Genomic DNA, 22,983 nt, shown 5'->3' on the forward strand with positions numbered 1-22,983 from the left:
AAGATACCTACTTATTTATTTGTTTAGAGGTAGGGTCTCACTCCCATCATGGGAGTGCAGTAGCGTGATCTCTGCTCATTGCAGCCTCGACCTCCCGGGCTCAAGCGATCCTCCCACCTCGTTTTTAATTTTTTTGTAGAGACACAGTCTCACTATGTTGCCTGGGTTGGTCTCAAACTCCTGGGCTCAAGCAATCTGCCTGCTTCGGCCTCCCTAATTGCTGGGATTATAGGCATGAGCTACTGCACCCAGCCAATACTCATTTATTTAAGGGGACACTTAACCACATGCTACTAGGAAATCCTCCAAACTGCCCGTGGATTGTGTCATTGTACTTCCTCCAGAAGAACACTAGGGTGAAGGGAAGATGGCTGCCAGGAACCGCCATTCAGAATTGTCGGGTTTTATAAGTTGGAAAAGGCTTGAGAGACTCCCCTGACAACCCATGCTTTACAGATGATAGATGTTCTAGAAGTTCGGGATTCAGTGGTTTCCATAACTGTGCAGCCAGTTAATGGTACACAGAAATTAACAAATATGGCCTAAGAGCTTTAAGAAGACCAACTCTTGGGCCTTGCCTTCAAAGGGCTTAGAAGGATTAAAGCAAGTGACGGTCAAAGGCTATCATAGAAGTATAGACTATTAGGGCAGGAAGAGATCTAAGCTCATCAGAGTCTAGTTCAACTCCCTTTTTTACATTTACCTTGATTTTACATTGACATTGAAAATAGGAAAGCGAAGTGACTTGCCTAAATTCCATCATCCGTAAAGCAGGGGTTGATGGGCAGGATGACTCAGCTTGCCTCACCAGTTAGATCCCTACACAGCTGAAAAATATCCCTACCCATCAGATAAATTCACATGGCCACAAACCAAAGTGAACAGATAAACTTTTATATTCTGGAACTTACAGAGGCTTCTGCATAAATGAGTGCAAAATTCAGGCCTCAGTTGTTTTGTTTGCAAAGACAGAAGGTTTGGCCTTCTGCTGAAGGAATGGAAAAAAGAAAAGGAGAAGGCCGGGCACGGTGGCTCACGCCTGTAATCCCAGCAGTTTGGGAGGCTGAGGCAGGCGGATCACAAGGTCAGGAGTTTGAGACCAGTCTGACCAACATGGTGAAACCCTTTCTCTACGAAAAATACAAAAACAAAAAAAAATTAGCCAGGCGTGGTGGCACGCGCCTTTAATCCCAGCTACTCAGGAGGCTGAGGCAGGAGAGTCACTGGAACATGGGAGGCGGAGCTTGCAGTGAGCGATCGATCGCACCACTGTGCTCCAGCCTGGGAGACAGACTGAGACTCCATCCCCCTCCAAGACAGAAGAAAAGAAAAGAAGGAAGGAAGGAAGGGAAAAGAAAGAAGGGAGGGAGGGGGAGAGAGAGAGAAAGAAAAAGAAAGAAAAGAAAAGAAAAAAGGGAGAAGAGTCTAGGAAGCGTTTTATTCTGCAACCAAGCGCTTTCTCCCCTTATGACTGGGTTTTTGAAGGAAAGACCCTGTGCGTGACTTTACTTAAATAGAGACATTATCACCCAGGAAGGTTTAGAAACCAGGTTATCCTGTTATTACTTTATATTGTGGTCTTATCTTCAAAGCTAAATATAATAGGACATAGGATGCTTTAGGATGATAAAGGCATAAACCTTGGGGGTAGGACGGGGTTCAAGGTGTCATCTTTCCTTGATGGAGATCTCAGTTATAAAAAGAAAAGAAAGCTCTGTCCAAAAACCGAAGAATGCAGGTGAAAGTTATATGTGACTAGCTAGAATAGAATAGCTCAGACCTAAAGCAGAGTTTTTTTAAAAAAAACTAAGGAATTAACTTCCCAGCAGGGGCTCAGAAAGGAGATAGAAATGAATAGTCCACCATCTGGCCAGGTGAGGTGGCTCACACGTTTAATACTATCACTTTGGGAGGCCGAGGTGGGAGGATCGCTTGAGTCCGGGAGTTCCAGACCAGCCTAGGCAACATAGGGAGACCCTGTCTCTATTAAAGAAAAAAAAAGAAGAAGGCTGGGCATGGTGGCTCACGCCTGTAATCCCAGCACTATCGTTTAGATACTATCTAACATTTAATACTATCACTTTGGGAGGCCGAAGCAGGCAGATCACCTGGCATTAGAAGTCCAAGACCAGCCTGACCAACATGGTGAAACTCCATCTCTACTAAAACAAAATTAGCCGGGCATGGTGGCGCACGCGTATAATCCCAGCTTCTTGGGAGGCTAAGGCAGGAGAATCACTTGAACCCAGGAGGTGGAGGTTGCAGTGAGCTGAGATCATGCCATGGCACTCCAGCCTGGGCAACAAGAGCGAAACTCCATCTCCAAAAACAAAAACAAAAAGTCCACCATCTTCTAAACAGCTGTCATAGAATAGATCTAAGCAATGACCAGCTAGCTACTTTACACCCATGTTTGCAAGAACTATCTAGCATTTACACTTTCTTCGCGCTCAGTTTCCTTGGGCCACCAGGCTTGGCTTGAGCCATCAGTTGATTAATAGAATTCAGTACTAAATTCAAAAGTATCAGCTGTTTCTCACACCTGTAATCCCATACTTTGGGAGGCCAAGGCAGGCAGATCACTTGAGGTCAAGAGTTCGAGACCAGCCTAGCCAGCATAATGAAACCTCATCTCTACTAAAAATACAAAAATTAGCCGGGCATGGTGGTGGGCGCCTGTAATCCCAGCTACTCAGGAGGCTGAGGCAGGAGAATCGCTTGAATCCTGGAGGCTAAGGTTGCAGTGAACCAAGATCGTGCCACTGCACTTCAGCCTACGTGACGTAGCAAGACTCCATCTCAAAAAAACTAAATAAAATAAAATGCTCTCCTGTAGGCTTGTACAGCAGGAGCCCTGGAAGGCAGGAGATTCAGTACTGGGCTATTTCAGTAAAGTCCCTTCACCTCTTGGGGATCAGTTTCCCGATTTTACAAAATGAGTAAGATTTTACAAAGAGGAATTGAAAAAGATGACCTCAATTTTCCCCTTCAGCTTTAACATTCAATAATTCTAACTCTATTCAGGGGTTACAGATTCATCCTAACCCCATCCGTTTTGCAAGTTTAAACATCTGATGATACAGGCAAGGGAAGAGAGGAAAGGGGCAGCTGGCACCAGAACTTCAGTGCTGGCCAGACAGAGCCTTCTCATGATGGCAGGTAATCTCAGCTCATACAAAAACTGCAATCTGGTCCCACTCGTCTAAATGCAGTCCACAGCCTGGTCCACATGGTGGGACCCTGTCTCTACAAAAAATAAAAATTATGCCAGGCGTGGTGGCTCACACCTGTAATCCCAGCACTTTGGGAGGCCAAGGGGGGTGGATCATGAGGTCAGGAGTTCCAGACCGGCCTGGCCAACATGGTGAAACCCCGTCTCTACTAACAATACAAAAAATTAGCTGGGCATGGTGGCGGGCGTCTGTAATCCCAGCTACTTGGGAGGCTGAGGCAAAGAATTGCTTGAACTCGGGGGGTGGAGGTGGCAGTGAGCCGAAATCATGCCACTGCACTCCAGCCTGGACTCCATCTCAAAACATAAATAAAAATAAAAATAAAAAAATAAAAAAAAATTGGCTGGGCATGGTGGCACATACCTATAGTCCTAGCCACTTGAGAGGCTGAGGAGGGTCACTTGAGCCCAGGAGTTTTTTTGTTTTTGTTTTTTGAGACGGAGTCTCATTCTTGTCACCCAGGCCGGAGCACAGCGGCACAATCTCAGCTCACTGCAACCTCTGCCTCCTGGGTTCAAGCAGTTCTCCCACCGCAGCCTCCCGAGTAGCTGGGAGTACAGGTGCACACCACCACGCCAGGCTAATTTTTGTAATTTTAGTAGAGACGGGGTTTCACCATGTTGGCCAGGCTGATCTCGAAATCTGACCTAAGGCAATCCACCCACCTCGGCCTCCCAAAGTGCTGGGATTACAGGTGTGAGCCACTGCGCCCAGCACAAGCCCAGGAGTTTTGAGGCTGCAGTGAGCTATGATCATGCCACTGCACTCCACGTCTCTCTAGGGTCTTTATCAAATTTTATCACTATATGTTTTGTTTCAAGGTGGTCCTGAGCCCTCCATTAAAACTCTTAAGACCTTCTGGGTACATTTCTGGGTTAGAATAACTGTGCCAATTTGACCTTGGACTTCGTAGCTACTGAGTCCTGACTGCTTGTCAGAAATGTGCTGAAGTCTGGCAAGATGTGGTTGAATCATTTACATAGGATGCATTTCAGATGCATTCATTTTCCTTAGCATCATCATCAGCAAATATTTTAGTCCATGAAGGCAGAGACCATCTCTTGGTCTTTTCGCTGTAGTGCCCCTACAGTGAAAGCGAGGACCTGGCACCTGATAGGTATTTTGCTGAAAAAATAAATACAAGCTGTATACAAGGTACAGGTGGGGCCCGGGGACATGGAGTTGTACAAAGAGAAATAGACTTCAGATTTTGTGAGCATATAATTTATGACACATCAACACACATCAAAATTCAAAGGCCTTTGCTGCAAAGAGCATACTCATCTTACAGCAGCTTATGCCTTATTTTAATCAACCAAATATTTAGCCGTAATAGAATATAAAGTGAATATATTGTCCTTCCCAAGTATTAGGCTACAGTGGGAATGGCGCTATCAGTAGGATGAATGATATTAAGTTAGATCAGATTTGGTGCTTTTTAAGATTTGTAGAGTAAATTCAGAACATTCGATTTTAAAAATAGAAAACCAGCAAGTCTGCTGGATAGATGAGGTTGTATCCTGTTATTTTTCATTTGCCTTCTATTTTCAATAAAACCTTTGCCTTAGTAACTTTCACCCAACAACTTATGGCTAGGAAAAGGATATAAAGGATATAATGCACCCTGACCCTGAAAATTCACCTGTATACAATTGTATAATTGTAAAGAATTTTCTTTTTACATATTTATTTATTTATTTATTTATTTTAGACAGAGTCTTGCTCTGTCACCCAGACTGGAGTGCAGTGGACGATCTTGGTTCATTGCAACCTCTGCCTTCCGGGTTCAAATGATCCTCCTCCCTCAGCCTCCTGAGTAGCTGGGACTACAGGCACGTGCCACCACATCTGGCTAGTTTTTGCATTTTTAGTAGACACCGGGTTTCACCATGTTGGCTAGGCTGGCCTAAAACTCCTGACCTCAAGTGACCCACCTGCCTCGGCCTCTCAAAGGATTACAGGCATGAGCCAGTGTGCCCAGCCTTTTTTTTTTTTTTTTTTTTTTGAGACAGAGTCTCACTCTGTTGCCCAGGCTGGAGTGCAGTGGTGTGACCTCGGCTCACTGCAACCTCCGCCTCTTAGGTTCAAGTGATTCTCGTGCCTCAGTCTCCTGGGTAGCTGGGATAACAGGCTCACACTACTACTAATTTTTGTATTTTTAGTAGAGACAGTGTTTTGCTATGTTGGCCAGGCTGGTCTTTTTTTTTTTTTTTTTTTTGAGACGGAGTTTTGCTCTTGTTGCCCAGGCTGGAGGGCAATGGCACGATCTCGGCTCACCGCAACCTGCCTTCCAGGTTCAAGTGATTCTCCTGCCTCAGCCTCCCGAGTAGCTGGGATTACAAGCATGCGCCACCACACCCGACTAATTTTTGTATTTTTTTTTAGTAGAGACGGGATTTCTCCGTGTTGGTCAGGCTGATTTCAAACTCCCAACCTCAGGTGATTCACCGGCCTCAGCCTCCCAAAGTGTTAGGATTACAGGCGTCAGCCACCACGCCCAGCCCAGGCTGGTCTTGAACTCCTGACCTCAAGTGACCCATCCAGTTTGACCTCCGAAAGTGGTAGGATTATGGGTGTGAGCCACCACGCCAGCCAACTTAAAAAAAAAAAAAAATTTAGACAGGGTCTTGCTCTGTCATCCAGGCAAGAGTGCAGTGGTGTGATCACTTCTTACTGCAGCCTCAAGCTTCCAGCCTCAACTCAAGCAATCCTCCCACCTCAGCCACCCAAGTGGCTGGAACTACAGGTATGTGTCACCACACCCCGCCAATTTTTTTTTTTTTTTTGAGACAGAGTCTCGCACTGTCACCCAGGCTGGAGTGCAGTGGCACAATCTCAGCTCACTGCAACCTCTGCCTCCTGGGTTCAAGCAATTCTCAGCCTCCCAAGTAGCTGGGATTACAGGCACCCACCACCAAACTCAGCTATTTTTTTTTTTTTTGTATTTTTAGTAGAGATGGGGTTTCACTATGTTGTCCAGACTGGTCTCGAACTCCTGACCTCATGATCTACCCATCTCGGCCTCCCAAAGTTCTGGGATTACAGGCATGAGCCACCATGCCTGGCCTGCTAATTTTTTTTTATACTTTTTTGTAGAGACAGCATCTCCCTATGTTACCCAGGCTGTTCTCAAACTGCAGGCCTCAAGCAATCCTCCCACCTCAGTTTCCCAAAGTGCTGGGATTATAGGCGTGAGCCACTGCTCCTGGCCCTATTTGTAGTTTTTTTTTTTTTTTTTTAATTTAAGTTCTAGGGTACATGTGCACAACGTGCAGATTTGTTACATATGTATAGATGTGCCATGTTGGTGTGCTGCACCCATTAACTTCTCATTTACATTAGGTATATCTCCTAATGCTATCCCTCCCCCCTCCCCCCACCCCAGGACAGGCCCCGGTGTGTGATGTTCCCCTTCTTGTGTCCAAGTGTTCTCATTGTTCAATTCCCACCTATGAGTGAGAACATGTGGTATTTGGTTTTTTTGTCCTTGCAATAGTTTGCTGAGAATGATGGTTTCCAGCTTCATCCGTGTCCCTACAAAGGACACGAACTCATCCTTTTTTATGGCTGCATAGTATTCCATGGTGTATATGTGCCACATTTTCTTAATCCAATCTATCATTGATGGACATTTGGGTTGGTTCCGAGTCTTTGCTATTGTGAATAGTGCCACAGTAAACATACGTGTGCATGAGTCTTTATAGCAGCATGATTTATAGTCCTTTGGGTATATACCCAGTAATGGGATGGCTGGGTCAAATGGTATTTCCAGTTCTAGATCCTTGAGGAATTGCCACGCTGTCTTCCACAATGGTTGAACTAGTTTACAGTCCCACCAGCAGTGTAAAAGTGTTCCTATATTTGTAGTTTTTTGAGGAAGCTCCATACTGTTGTCCATATTGGCTGTACTAGTTTACATTCTCACCAACAGTGTGTAAGAGTTCTTTTCTCCACATCCTTGCCAGCATTTGTTATTTTTTGTCTTCTGATCATAGCCATCCCAATGAGGTAAGATGATACCTCACTGTGGTTTTGATTTGCATTTCCTTAATGATTGTAAATATATTTGTTGGCCATACGTATGTCTTTTGAGAAATGTCTGCTCAGATTATTCACCCATTTTATTTATTTATTTATTTTTTTTTTTTTTTTTTTGAGACAGAGTCTCGCCGTGTTGCCAGGCTGGAGTACAGTGGCGCGATCTCGGCTCACTGCAGCCTCCGCCTCCTGGGTTCAAGTGAGTCTCCTGCCTCAGCCTCCCGAGTAGCTGGGACTACAGGTGTAGAGGTGCACGCCACCACACCCAGCTAATGTTTGTATTTTTAATAGAGACGGGATTTCACCATGTTGGCCAGGATGGTCTCGATCTCTTGACCTCATGATCCACCCGCCTCAGCCTCCCAAAGTGCTGGGATTATAGGCATGAGCCTGTTCACCCATTTTTAAGTCAGATTGTTGGGGAGTTTTTTTTGCTGTTAAGATGTTTGAGTTCCTTGTATATTCTGGATATTAATCCCCTATCAGATGAATAGTTTACAAATATTTTCTACTCTTCTGTGGGTTGTCTTTTCATTCTTTTTTTTTTTTGGAGGCGGAGTCTCCTTCTGTCACCCAGGCTAGAGTGAAGTGGCATGATCTCAGCTCACTGCAACCTCCACCTCCTGGGTTCAAGCAATCCTCATCCCTCAGCCTCCTGAGTAGCTGGGACTACAGGTGTGTGCCACCAGGCCCAGCTAATTTTTTGTATTTTCAGTAAGGATGGCGTCTCACCATGTTGCCCAGGCTGGTCTCAAACTCCTTAGCTCAGGCAATCCACCCACCTTGGTGTTCCGAAGTGCTGGGATTATAGGCGTGAGCTACTACACCTGGCCTCACTCTGTTAATATGTTTCCTTTGCTGCGCAGAATCTGTTTAGCTTAATATAATCCCATGTTTATTTCTGCTTTTGTTGTGTGTGCTCTTCCAGTCTTATTCATAAAAATTTTTCCTCAGACAAATGTCCTAAAGCGTTTCCCCTATGTTTTCTTCTAGTAGTTTTATAGTTTTAGGTCTTACATTTAAGTCTTTGATCTATTTTGAATTGATTGTTATATAGGGTGAAAGGTGGGGATTTAGCTTCATTCTTTGTATCGATACCCAGTTTTCAAAGTGCCATTTATTGAAGAGACTGAACTTTCTCCAATGAATGTCTTTGGCACCTTTGCCAAAAATCAGTTGGGTGTAGACATGTGGATTAATTTCAGGGTTCTCTCTTCTGTTCCATTGGTCAGTGTGTCTGTTTTTATGCCAGTACTATGCTGTTTTGATTACTGTAGTGTTGTCATATATTTTGAGGTCTGTTAGTGTGATGCCTCCAGCTTTGTTCTTTTTTTCAGGATGGCTTTGGCTATTCATGATCTTTTGTGGTTCCATACAAATTGTAGCATTTTTTTCTTCTATTTCTGTGAATAATGTCATTGGTATTTTGATAGGAATCCAGTCTGTAGATTGCTTTGGGTCATATGTAAATAATTCTTATTCTTATTATTTTTTTTTTGGAGACAGAGTGTTGCTCTGTTGCCCAGGCTGAAGTGCAGTGGCATGATCTCAGCTCACTGCAACCTCCTCCTCCCAGGTGCAAGCAATTCTCCTGCCTCAGCCTCCTGAGTAGCTGGGATTACAGGTGCCTGCCAGCATGCCCAGCTACTTTTTGTAGTTTTAGTAGAGACGGGGTTTTGCCATGTTGGCCAGGCTGGTCTCGAACTCCTGACCTCAGGTGATCCACCCGCCTCGGCCTCCCAAAGTACTGGGATTACAGATGTGAGCCACTGCACCCGGCCATAAAGAATTCTTAAACTTGAAGTTGATTGCCATTAAGAGCTGTAAGACCATGGACTCATTGATTATTATAGATATCATTAATTTTTAGTTAGGCTAAAAATACACATGACTGTTTCAAAGTATATGTAATTACAGAGGCTTTGAAAAAGACAGTATTCATGTGCTAGAGCCCAATCCAGAAGACTCAGGTTAAACCAATGTCAATGTCAATGTCTCCTTAGTGGTGTTGAGACAGGCCAGCTTGTTCTGATGTTTGTTGCAGTTTGAATGGAGAGGCACAGTGAGGTTAGGGGTAACTCAGTTAACTGGTGTCCAGATGGGCCCCACAGGCTTGTATAATAGTACCTTATTTAGACACCATATTCTAGAGTATCATCATGTACTTGGAAATTCAATCGCTAATATACTAAGTGGTGGTCAACTGTGAGGAAATTACTCCCGCTTTACAAACTCCCAGAAGACAGAATGCCCTCATTTTGATTTATAGTGACATTGTGTCTGTGTGTAGGTACATCCACATGGAACACCAAATCATAATCAGAATATTGCTCACTGAGTGGGAAATGCGGGGGAAGAAGAGTTGGCTGGGTGATCGCGGTGGCCAGGGACATCAAGCAGAAATGCTTACGGTATCTCAAACACTCGGTGAAAGGTGCTGGATGCACGGCCAGTGTTTGCTTTTCAGCTTCCATTTTCTAGGCTTCATTTCTGATCAACCTTCCTATGGTCAATTCAGTCTTTTTTTGCCTAAGTTGAGTCCTTCAAGGTCAGCATTAATACTTGGTCTGGTGGCCATTTGGTGTCCTTCAATATGCTCTGTTCTGCTCTGGTTCTTCATGTCTGTTTGTTTTTCCCATTTAACTGTCTTTTTGGGAGGCCCCATGTACAATACCAAGATTTGTATATATGTATATATACATAAAATTATCCAAATACTTTATACTACTTGTACATGATTTAAATATTCAACAATCAGCTGGGTGTGGTGGCTCATGCCTATAATCCCAGCACTTTGGGAGGCCAAGGCGGGTGGATCCCTTGAGGTCAAGAGTTCGAGACCAGCCTGGCCAACATGGCAAAACCCCATCTCTACTAAAAATACAAAAATTAGCCAGGTGTGGTGGCAGGCGTCTGTCATCTCAGCTACTCGGGAGGCTGAACCCAGGAGGCAGAGATTTCAGTGAGCCAAGATCACACCACTGCACTGCAGCCTGGGCAACAGAGCGAGACTCTGTCTCAAAAAAAAAAAAAAAAAATTAGCCGGGTGTGGTGGCACATGCCTGTAGTCCCAGCTACTTGGGAGGCTGAGGCAGGAGAATTGCTTGAACCCAGGAGGCAGAGGTTGCAGTGAGCTGAGATCATGCCACTGCACTGTGGCCTGGACAACAGAGCAAGACTCCATCTCAATAAATAAATAAATAAATATTCAACAACCTAAGAAATGGGGTAAGTAGTTCTTATCTGTTATGTTTGCTTAAGAGTATGAGAATCATCAATCCTCATGCTATTGCTGATCTGAATTGTTTTTTAACTTTTTCTTTCAGATTAAGAATGACCCAAAATAAATTAAAGCTTTGTTCCAAAGCCAACGTGTATACTGAAGTGCCTGATGGAGGATGGGGCTGGGCGGTAGCTGTTTCATTTTTCTTCGTTGAAGTCTTCACCTACGGCATCATCAAGACATTTGGTGTCTTCTTTAATGACTTAATGGACAGTTTTAATGAATCCAATAGCAGGATCTCATGGATAATCTCAATCTGTGTGTTTGTCTTAACATTTTCAGGTTAGTACATCTTTCGGCCTAACCATGACATTAGTGTAGGTCCCTTTTAATTTGGCTACCTTGGTAATGGTATTTGGTGTGTTTGTGGTGCTTTCATTCCCTTATACACCTGTTGGTCCTTCCTAGCCCCGACTAACAGGGTTTTCAGAGCATTGAGGATTGGCAAGAAACAAAAGGCACTGAAGAAAAAAGCCTTATTTGCCAGCCATGACAGCCTTCAATTTAACACACATGTATTAAACATCTGCTGTCTGCACACTCTTAGGATTCTGTAAATTCCCTTGAGGAGTGCAGTCAACCCCCTTTTGTGAGGATGAGAGGATATAGTCACTGTCTAAGAAGCAACATCAAAAAGTTGCTGATGGCCAGGCACAGGGCTCACGCCTGTAAACACTTTGGGAGGTCAAGGTGGGTGGATCACTTGAGGTCAGGATTTCAAGACCAGGCTGGCCAGCATGGTGTAACCCCATCTCTACTGAAAATAGAAAAATTAGCCAGGCACGGTGGTTCGCACTTGTAGTCCTAGCTACTTGGGAGGCTGAGGCACGAGAATCGCTTGAACCCGGGAGGCGGAGGTTGCAGTGAGCTGAGATCACGCCACTGCACTCCAGCCTGGGAAACAGAGCGAGACACCATCTCAAAAAAGAAAAAAGTTGCGGCCGGGCATGGTGGCTCACGCCTGTAATCCCAGCACTTTGGGAAGCTGAGGCAGGTGGATCACGAGATCAGGAGTTCGAGACCAGCCTGACCAACATAGTGAAACCCCCTCTACTAAAAATACAAAAAATTAACTGGGCATGGTGGTATGTGCCTGTAATGCCAGCTACTCAGGAGGCTGAGGTAGGAGAATCGCGTGAACCCGGGAGGTGGAGGTTGCAGTAAGCCCAGATCGTGCCATTGCACTACAGCCTGGGCAACAGTGCGAAACTCTGTCTCACAAAAAAAAAAAAAAAAAAAAAATTGCTGACATAGCAGGCCCCAATCTCATAATTCCAAGTGGAAACATGTAAATGTGGATGCGTGAAGAAAAATGAGATGTGTACAAGGAGATAAGGTGAAATTACAAATATTGTTCTGGGGACACCTTCTGAATTCCAAGCACCTGTTTCCCTAAAGGACTTCACTGATTTGTCATTACATAATATACTCCCAGACCCAATAGTGTAAAATAAAATGGGGCTTCAGTATCATTTTTAACGTACTAATCTTCACTTGGTCCTATAAAGGGCTATCGGATATACTTGCCATGTGTCATAAGTTCATTGGTCTGTCAGAAATAATTGCCAAGGGTTTTCCGAGAGAAAAGGGCTGTTGAACTCACCTCAGAAAGTTAACCAAGCTGGGCATGGTGGCTCATGCCTGTAATCCCATCACTCTGGGAGGCCAAGATGAAAGGAACACTTGAGCCCCAGAGTTTGAGACTAGCCTGGGCAACATAGCAAGACTCCATCTCTACAAAAAATTAAAATAAAAAATTGGCCAGGCATGGTGGTACACACTTGTGATCCCAGCTACTCAGGAGGCTGCAGAGCGAGGATCACTTGAGCCTGGGAGGTCAAGGCTGCAGTGAGCCATGATCATGCCATTACATTCCAGCCTGGGCAACAGAGCAAGACCCCATCTCAAAAAATAAAAAAAGTAAAGAAAGTTAACCAGACTGACCTTAAACTTCCCTGAGTTTACCCTTACACTCTGTCATGGAACTGTTATGTCTGAAGTTATCACTGAAGTTAAAGCCCGTCTTTAAATGTAGTCCATTTTTAGCCATAGAATGTCTTCACGAGGCAGTTCTACATGTTTTTACCCTTTGGGTAAGGTAGAAATTTCTCCTGTTAGCCAGGTATGGTGGTGGGCACCTGTAATCCCAGCTACTCAGAAGGCTGAGGCAGGAGAATCACTTGATCCTGGGAGGAAGAGGTTGCAGTAAGCTGAGATTGTGCCACCGCACTCTAACCTGGGAGACAGAGCAAGACTCTGTCTCCAAAAAAAAAAAAAAAAAAAGAGAGAGAGAGAAAAATTTATCTTGTTAGTTCTCATGCTATCCCTTACAAGTTTCATGAAGTAGTTCCTGGTTCCACTTTAAGTGAGTATCAAGATAAATTAATTTTTTTTTTTTTGAGATGTCTCGCTTTGTTGCCTAGGCTGGAGTGCAGTGGTGCGGTCTCAGCTCACTGCAACCTCTGTCTCCCAGGTTCAAGTGATTCTCCTGCCTCAGCCTCCTGAGTAGCTGGGATTACAGGCATCTGCCACCATGGCTGGCTAATTTTTTTGTATTTTTATAGCAGAGACGGGGTTTTGCTATGTTGGCCAGGCTGGTCTCTAACTCCTGAACTCATGATCTGCCTGCCTCGGCCTCCCAAAGTGCTGGATTTACAGGTGTGAGCCACTGCACCCGGCCAAGATAACTTAATTTTTAAATTGTGGAATGCTTAATTGCCATCTTAGAAAGATAACAAATGAATTAGGACAAAAATGTTACATTTGGTAATCTAAATAAAAAGAAAATCCCAAAGCTTAAGTTTTAGGTCTTTTATAACTAAAAATAAAAATGTAGTCAACAAGAAATTTCCACTTAATACTATTATACCAGAAGATAATTCTTCCAAATGCTATTATTCTAGTTGTTAATGCTTTGAGCCAACATCCTGGCTCAAAATGACGAGAGTGGTTTTATTATGAGCTACATCCAAGATTACTTAGTATTCTAATAGTTAACATAGTAGATATATATAGATAACCCCAAAAAATGGGATCCTTTTCTTCCCACTTCCTCTTCTAGCATGTTGTTGTTCCTTGACCCAACTCTCAATGGCTCACTTATGTCACTGTTGTCAAGTTAATATTAAGTAACCTATAACTAGGAAACTAATTTGCCAGATTTAAATGTCTTAGGGGATACAGCTTATAGAAGCTAAGCAAATGATGATTCACTTTCAATTATCTATCCCATAGCAACTCTCCTTCAGGAGTGCATAACTTAGAATTCACATTCTTTCATCCTGTAAAGTAACTAGGCTGGTCACAGTGGCTCACGCCTGTAATCCCAACACTTTGGGAGGCCGAGGTGGGCGGATCGCCTGAGGTCGGGAGTTCGAGACCAGCCTGACCAACATGGAGAAACCCCATCTCTACTAAAAATACAAAATTAGCTGGGCATGGTGGCACATGCCTGTAATCCCAGCTACTCGGGAGGCTGAGGCAGGAGAATCGCTTGAACCAGGAGGCAGAGTTTGTGGTGAGCCGAGATCACGCCATTGCACTCCAGCCTAGGCAACAAGAGCAAAACTCCATCTCAAAAAAAAAAAAAAAGAAAGAAACTAACTAGAATCTGACCCCAAATGGAGCTTTTTAAAAAGAACCCAAAGCAGTGAGTAGAGAAAAAATAATTCAAGCAATGATAGGAAAACCAATTTTTATTATAGGATAACATTAAATACATATCTAATTTTATAGATGCTCATGGTGAGTCAGAGTCATCTAAAACTATAGATAAAAGTTTTATGCTGTTATTCTGGCTTTGTCTTTCAGAAGTCTGACAAATCGTGTTGAATTTGAACAAATAGTAAAATAATTCCTGCACTGACTTTGCATGAAATGTATTATGGTTTGGTTTTGTTTTTTCTTGAGACAGAGTCTCACTCTGTCACCCAGTATGGAGTACAGTGGTATGATCTTGGCTCACTGCATCCTCTGCCTCCCAGGCTCAAGCAATCCTCCCACCTCTGCCTCCCGAGTAGCTGGGACTACAGGTGCACACCACCATGCCTGGCTAATTTTTGTATTTTTTGTAGAGACGGTGTTTTACCATGTTGCCCAGGCTGGTCTTGAACTCCTGGACTCAAGCGATCCTCCCTCCTCAGCTTTCCAAAGTGCTGGGATTACAGGCATGAGCCACCGCGCCCAGCCGTATTTATATTTGACATCATCCTTCCATGTGCAAGACATGGAGGAAGGAGTCTTACGGCAGCTAACCCTGAAGCCTCTGTGAGTTAAAATATCATTTTGTTCTTTCCCGGCAGCTCCCCTCGCCACAGTCCTGAGCAATCGTTTCGGACACCGTCTGGTGGTGATGGTGGGGGGGCTACTTGTCAGCACCGGGATGGTGGCCGCCTCCTTCTCACAAGAGGTTTCTCATATGTACGTCGCCATCGGCATCATCTCTGGTAAGTGTTCCTCTTTGGCTCAGAAGTTGTCTAGACACTTAGTTTGAAGAACAAGGGAGGGGAAGGACGAAATTAAAGGCAAACTATATTTCTTTCTCTTTCTTTTTTTTCTTTAACATTAACAGTGTCTCAGATCAGTAGTTTTGAACTGAGCTATATAGACTTCAGGGGACCTGGGAACCTGTTCTCAAGTGCCCAAGAGTTTTTGTTTGATCTTCACCAATGATGATGATAACTTCTCTTTTGCTACACTTGCAGTCAAAAGATAGCATTTTTACAAAGTAAGACGAATTTCTATAGCCAGTATTTCTCCATTCAGTGTCTGAGGATCCAGGGCTGTAGGGGAAGTGTAACATGCCAGACTTATTCTTGGGGGCCTAAGAAAACCTTTTCCCATTTAAACGGAGTAGCCAGCATGGTGGCTCATGCCTGTAATCCCAGCGCTTCAGGAGGCTGAGGCAGGAGGATCGCTTGAGCCCAGCAGTTTGAGACCAACTGGGGCAACATAGGGAGACCCCATCTCTACAAAAAATAAAAAACTAGCCAAGCATGGTGGTGTGTGCCTGTGGTCCCAGCTGTAACCATCCTATCACTTTGGAGGCTGAGGTGGGAGGATCACTTGAGCCTGGGAGGTCAGGGCTCCAGTGAGCTGTGATCACACCACTGCACTCCAGCCTGGGCAACAGAGCGAGACCCTGTCTGTTTAAAAAGAAAAAGAAATGAGCAATAAAAGGAGGCCATATATTCCTCATAGGTGATAGATACACACACACACAGTTGTTAAGATTTGCAGACTTTAAATTTTTCCTGTATTTCTGCACATATGGAATGACTTATTTCTTTCTAGATAGAAATCTTATATAAAATTTCATGCAATAATAGTTTCATCCATTGTGAATTATACAAATTTGAAAAAAAAAAAAAAAGTTCTACTTTTAGTATCCCAAACACCCACTGAGGTTTATCCAGACCTTTAATGAAACCCATTTTTCTTTGCAACATCACCTTTGTCCAGAATCAATTACTTGGCTCCTAGAACTTAAGATTCAAAAAGCAAAACCAAAAATCCCAGATCTTTGAATGCATCCTTCCAGTCTCAAGCAGTATGTGGGTCTCATTGGCTTTCTTGACTTTTCTTTCACAGGTCTGGGATACTGCTTTAGTTTTCTCCCAACTGTAACCATCCTATCACAGTATTTTGGCAAAAGACGTTCCATAGTCACTGCGGTTGCTTCCACAGGAGAATGTTTCGCTGTGTTTGCTTTCGCACCAGGTAGGTGAACTACAACGGTCTAAGTATGAATGTGGATGAGGGACGCCACTCAGGTATTCTTGCTATGCTAACTTTTGCCAACAGTATGGATGACTTTAAGTGTATGTGTAATGAGAGATTATTTACGTCTCTTCTCCAGCTCATTTTTAGGATCTGTCCTCCCTAACCCCCACTTTAGGTATTCAGACCACCTTAATAATAGGTTTGAATTCCTAACTGGGCACATATGCAGTGGTAGGGCTTTCTTGACACATGCATTCCAGAATAATCTAATAATTTGCAATTGTTCACCTGTTACATCCTCTCCTTTTTCAAAAAAGCTACATTCAATGTGGATTTAAATTATGCTAATAAAGACAGCATTCTTATCTGTGTGTAGATCATCTCAAAACAAAATATTTTACTGAGTACGGTGGCTCACACTTGTAATCCCAGCACTTTGGGAGGCTGAGGTGGGCGGATCACCTGAGGTCAGGAGTTCGAGACCAGCCTGGCCAACATGGCGAAACCCTGTCTCTACTTAAAACACACAAAAAAAGGCCAGGTGCAGTGAGTGGCTCATGCCTGTAATCCCAGCACTTTGGGAGGCTGAGGCAGGCAGATCACGAGGTCAAGAGATGGAGACCATCCTGGCCAACATGGTGAAACCCTGTCTCTACTAAAAATACAAAAATTGGCTGGGCATGGTGGTGCACGCCTGTAGTCCCAGCTACTTGGGAGGCTGAGGCAGGAGAATCGCTTGAACCCGGCAGGTGGAGGTTGCAGTGAGCTGAGATCGGGCCACTGCACTCCAGCCTGGTGACAGAGCAAGACTCCATCTCAAAAAATAAATAAATAAATAAATAAAGATTGAGTACATTCATACTGCTGAGTATAATAAATTTCCACAGAACTTATAACAAAATCTGGATCCACATTTCTTCTTGATGGCTTCTCACAGGTCTTGAGTCCATTATTGACCTTATATTTTATTTCTTCTTCACTCCTGCCTATTCAAGCAATCATGGCTCTGAAGGAGCGCATTGGCTGGAGATACAGCCTCCTCTTCGTGGGCCTACTACAGTTAAACATTGTCGTCTTCGGAGCACTGCTCAGACCCATCATCATCAGAGGACCAGGGTCACCGAAAATAGTCATCCAGGAAAATCGGAAAGAAGCGCAGTATATGCTTGAAAATGAGAAAACACGAACCTCAATAGACTCCATTGACTCAGGAGTAGAACTAACTACCTCACCTAAAAATGTGCCTACTCACACTAACCCGGAACTGGAGCCGAAGGCCGACATGCAGCAGGTCCTGGTAAAGACCAGCCCCAGGCCAAGCGAAAAGAAAGCCCCGCTATTAGACTTCTCCATTTTGAAAGAGAAAAGTTTTATTTGTTATGCATTATTTGGTCTCTTTGCAACACTGGGATTCTTTGCACCTTCCCTGTACATCATTCCTCTGGGCATTAGTCTGGGCATTGACCAGGACCGCGCTGCTTTTTTATTATCTACGATGGCCATTGCAGAAGTTTTCGGGAGGATCGGAGCTGGTTTTGTCCTTAACAGAGAGCCCATTCGTAAGATTTACATTGAGCTCATCTGCGTCATCTTATTGACTGTGTCTCTGTTTGCCTTTACTTTTGCTACTGAATTCTGGGGTCTAATGTCATGTAGCATATTTTTTGGGTTTATGGTTGGAACAATAGGAGGGACCCACATTCCACTGCTTGCTGAGGATGATGTCGTGGGCATTGAGAAGATGTCTTCTGCAGCTGGGGTCTACATCTTCATTCAGAGCATAGCAGGACTGGCTGGACCGCCCCTTGCGGGTAATTTAAATACACAAAATACAAACGCTTGTCTACTTTCCCTTATGAATTGTGCTAGCTTCCTATTCAAGCCAGAAGAAAACTTACTGCCGTTATATATTTCCATTGAATTTTAGAGCTGCCAGGGATTAGAGATTACCTGAGCCAGCCCTCTTGATTTAAATATGAGGAAACTGAAGGCCAAAGAATTGACGCCAAAGGTCAGATGGTAAATTAGTGGTCAAATCAGGACTGGAAGCTGTGTCTGTAGTCCAGACTGACCCAGGCCTTTTTTTTTTGAGATGGAGTCTTGCTCTATCACCCAGGCTGGAGTGCGGTGGCGCAGTCTCGGCTCACTGCAACCTCCACCTCCCAGATTCAAGTGATTCTCCTGCCTCAGCCTCCTGAGTAGCTGGGACTACAGGCACCCACCACCGTGCCTGGCTAATTTTTGTATTTTTAGTAGAGATGGGGTTTCACCGCGTTGGCCAGGATGGTCTCAATCTCTTGACCTCGTGATCTGCCTGCCTTGGCCTCCCAAAGTACTAGGATTACAGGTGTGAGCCACTGCGCCCACCAACCCAGGCTTTTTCTATCACCTTGCCTTCTCTCATGCTAGACAAGAACTCATGGACTTATTACCTTCAGAGCCCACCTGACTTTTAGAATGATAGAACTAATGGACTTCTGTAAGTCATCTTCCTTTCTTAGGAAAGGTATTTGGGAATGGATAGCAGCACTCTGTAAATACGTAATTGATTTGTACAGAATCTTTCCTTGTAGGAGGGACATAGGTATGTTTCATATCTTAGATCCCAAATGGGTCTTTAAAGTGTTTGTGATTAGAAATCGTACCCCCTGTCAAAAGATACCTAAAGTGGGCCAGGCACAGTGGCTCATGCCTCTAATCCCAACACTTTGGGAGGATGAGGCGGGTAGATCATTTGAGGTCAGGAGTTCCAGACCAGCCTGGCCAAAATGGCAAAACCCCATCTCTACTAAAAATACAAAAGTAGCTGGGCATGGTGGCAGACACCTCTAATCCCAGCTATTCAGGAGGCTAAGGCGGGAGAATCACTTGAACCTGGGAGGCGGAGGTTGCAGTGACCCGCGATTGCACCATTGCACTCCACCTGGGGCGACAAGAATAAAACTCTGTCTAAAAAAAAAAAAAAAAAAAAAAAAATACCTAAAGTGAACTCAAGTGAAAATAATACAGTTCCTTCCTACCAAAGAATATTACCTTTTCAAAGAAGTATGCATCTAAATGTCTCAGGTTTTAGATCCTCTGCTAGGACAGACTTAGCCCAAGAAGAACAAGTATATTGTGTGTTTGTCTCTTTCTCCTCTCCAATTTAGTAAAGATTTCTGCCTTTAACACCCATTTTTCTTTAGAAACACAAAAGAAAACAAGGAAGGCAATGAAACTGAGAGGCTTCTGAATGGGATGGTCGCCTGGGTGAGGGGCTTATGTCTGGGAAGGATGCTGTTAACGGATGCCATGCTTTCTTCCAGGTTTGTTGGTGGACCAAAGTAAGATCTACAGCAGGGCCTTCTACTCCTGCGCAGCTGGCATGGCCCTGGCTGCTGTGTGCCTAGCCCTAGTGAGACCGTGTAAGATGGGACTGTGCCAGCGTCATCATTCAGGTGAAACAAAGGTAGTGAGCCATCGTGGGAAGACTTTACAGGACATACCTGAAGACTTTCTGGAAATGGATCTTGCAAAAAATGAGCACAGAGTTCACGTGCAAATGGAGCCAGTATGACACACTTTCTTACGACAGCCACTGTGTTGGCTGGAGAGGGATGGGGTGGGCCCAACGGGGACACAAGGAGGTAGAGGAGCTAACCCCTCTACTCCACTTTCAAAACTGCATTTTAAAGGGAATGTGTACGTGAAGAGCACTACCAACATCGTTTTTGTTTTGTTTTGTTTTAAGCTTTTTTGTTTGCTTGTTTTTAAAGCCAAAACAAAAAACAACCAAGCACTCTTCCATATATAAATCTGGCTGTATTCAGTAGCAATACAAAAGATATGTAGACTCTTTGGTTCACATTCCAATATTAAAATAGTGACATGAACTGGCAAAGTGGTTTTAAAAGCTTTCACATGGGATAATTGATTTTCTTTCTTTCTTTTCTTTCTCCTGTGGTCTTGTCTGAATAAACTACTATCTTGAATAAAACAACATCCAACCCCGGTCATTGAAATGAAATTGGCCAGTCAAAAAAAAAAAAAAAAAAAAGACTTCAATCATTTTAAAAATTCCTAATTTTCAGAAATATGAATAGTTTTTGTTAAACCCTTTGTAAAATACCAAGTTTCCCATTAACAAATTATGGCCTCTGCTTGCTGGAAATGAAGTATAGTTTAAGACCAAACATTTTACTAATAAACAAATTTTAAGTATATATATAACTTGAACTTCATAAATGTGAAGATTACCACTTCTTTTTATGGCCAGTCCTTACCAGAAGTGTTTCAGTACAGAATATACAAAATGGCATTTAAAAATGTGTTTCCTGTTGCTTTTAGTTATACAGAAATATATGACTGTAGTGTCTTTAATTTAAACCACTATTTATTATTAAGTTATTCTAGGATGATTAAAGTAATCAAAAGAAATAAAATCTGAGACATAAGCAGCATTTTTACCTCCTTTCTGCAATCCTTTAAATGCCTCAAGAATACGTCTTATCTTGTAAAAATACTTTCATAAAAGGCCAAGTTGTCATGATTCTTCCATTTGATTAGGGGCAACGTGTGCTATTAAAGGGGAAAAAATAATGGATAGCAAATCACCTTAGCTTTCAAAAATAATTTGTTTTATCATCTAAGAATACTTGAGGAACTTCTTTGATCAGAATTATATTTCAGTGAACTGTTAAAGCATTTCTGATTTAAAGAAAAAACCATCTAATTATTGAAGCATTTCTGTATTTCACATGGGGGTAACAGAGACAATTATGTTATAGTGAGTTACAAGTTGCAATTTACATCTTCTATAACACATGACTTGATTGCTCTAAGTTGCCAGAGGTATTGGGTAACTGGTCATTGTTTTGTTTTGTTTGTTTTATTCTTCCTTTTTTTTTTGGAGTTACACTACATGTATAGTATTGCTCACGTTAGCAGTTTTCTGTAAAGAGGGCAAGTGTCAGGATAATAGGTGGACTTTTTACTCACCTATTTTACCACAGTCTCACCCTGCAGGTGATGGTCAATGCTTGCTGCTCCATCTTTATTCATCGTTAATGTTAATTTATGACAACTCAGGGGGAAAAGCATAACAAGCCTAGTTTGGTTACAGGTACACACAAGCTTGAATATTTCTCTGCACTGAAATGAAAGTGGCATAGTTCATCACCACCTGCTACATTTTGTAGAGCATCTTATCAGCCATAGAAATAGGACAATCTATAAAACTTTGGGGAGGGTAGGGGAGGAAATGACAAAGTGTCTGTCAAAAACAGGCATATCTAAAACAAGGTGGATGTAGCAAATCTCTGTCACTGCTTGAGAAGAACTTTGAGCTTGTGGCAGTTTTGCAGACTTACATGACTTCAGCACTTTACAACATATTTTTTACTATGAATGTTCAATACAATTTAATATTTATAACTGATTTCTGAGGGATCTGCTCCATGTCTATTCTGTTATCTGCATGAAAACAAAATGTATGCCAATTTCAGTATGTCAATAATCAAGGTTTTAAATGTTTGGAAGAAAATACAAACAAGATTGCTGATTTGTTCTGTATTAGTGACATTCTGGTACTTCTAGATTTGCAATAAATTTATGGATTTTTTTATTTAAAGAGACTGATTTTTTTGTGTTATAAGATTTTTGTATTGACTCTCACAGCATTCAGTGTTTGAGGCAATTAAGGTTATAAAGACTCACCAACGATGCACTCCAAATAAATAATTTTTTAACGTTTATCTTCTGCAAAACCTTTTTACTAGAGACACAAAGTTTCCCAAGAAGTTTCTACTGAACTTTTTATTTACTTATACTTATTATTATTATTTTTTGAGATGGAGTTTCACTCTTGTTGCCCAGGCTGGAGTGCAATGGCACAATCTCAGCTCACTGCAACCTCCGCCTCTCAGGTTCAAGTGATTCTCCTGTCTCACCCTCCCCAGTAGCTAGGATTACAGGTGCCTGCCACCATGCCTGGCTAATTTTGTGTATTTTTACTAGAAATGGGGTTTCACCATGTTGGCCAGGCTGGCTTCAAACTCCTGACCTCAGGTGATCCACCTGCCTCAGCCTCTCAAAAGTGCTGGGATTACAGGTGTGAGCCATCGTGTGTGGCCTAAACTTTTTTATGTCTTTTTTTTTTTTTTTTGATCATTGAAAGCAGGACGATTTTATTTTATGTTGAGTTTCATATAAACTATTTTAAAGCACCTTAGAAAAAGACTAAATAATTCAAGGGAAGTATTAAGTAATGAATAACAGGAGAGGGAAATAAAAATTAAACAATATAATCAAATGAAGAAGCATATTTTCATCTAAGAATTGAAATAAGAATGAAAGCATCAATGGAATTTAATAATCAAAAATACATGAATGAAATGATATCATGGTAGCCAGAGTAAGCCTATCAAAAGTCATAAAGGCAAATAGTTAAAGACCACACTCAGTTACAGAATCGTTCCAAGAACTGTTGTAACCTGTAAGTAAACAGCACAGACTCTACATGCCAGGGGTTGGCAAACTTTTTCTGTAAAGATCCAGATAGTAAATATTTAAAGTTTTGCAGGCCATGAGGCCTCTGTCTAGTCAACTCTGCCATTGAGGGTCAAAAGCAGCCACAGACAATATATAAATGAATGAACGTGGCAGTGTTTCAATGGAATTTTATTTACGGACACTGAAATGTGAATTTCACAAGATTTTCACACAGGAAAT

At 42.8% G+C, this 22,983-nt stretch overlaps 1 protein-coding gene across 1 annotated transcript; it reads left to right on the forward strand.

Annotated features, from left to right (window-relative positions):
- The first annotated feature begins 10,603 nt into the window (after window positions 1-10,603).
- SLC16A6 (solute carrier family 16 member 6) lies at window positions 10,604-21,887 on the forward strand. The gene is made up of 5 exons (XM_030828417.1): window positions 10,604-10,836; window positions 14,856-14,999; window positions 16,144-16,272; window positions 17,271-18,086; window positions 19,581-21,887. Exons 1-5 carry the CDS (start codon window positions 10,605-10,607, stop codon window positions 19,829-19,831), a joined length of 1,572 nt encoding a protein of 523 aa, XP_030684277.1. The 5' UTR covers window position 10,604; the 3' UTR covers window positions 19,832-21,887.
- Window positions 21,888-22,983: the final 1,096 nt, after the last annotated feature.

Source organism: Nomascus leucogenys, chromosome 14 (genome assembly GCF_006542625.1).
Source record: "Nomascus leucogenys isolate Asia chromosome 14, Asia_NLE_v1, whole genome shotgun sequence".
NCBI lineage: Eukaryota > Metazoa > Chordata > Mammalia > Primates > Hylobatidae > Nomascus > Nomascus leucogenys.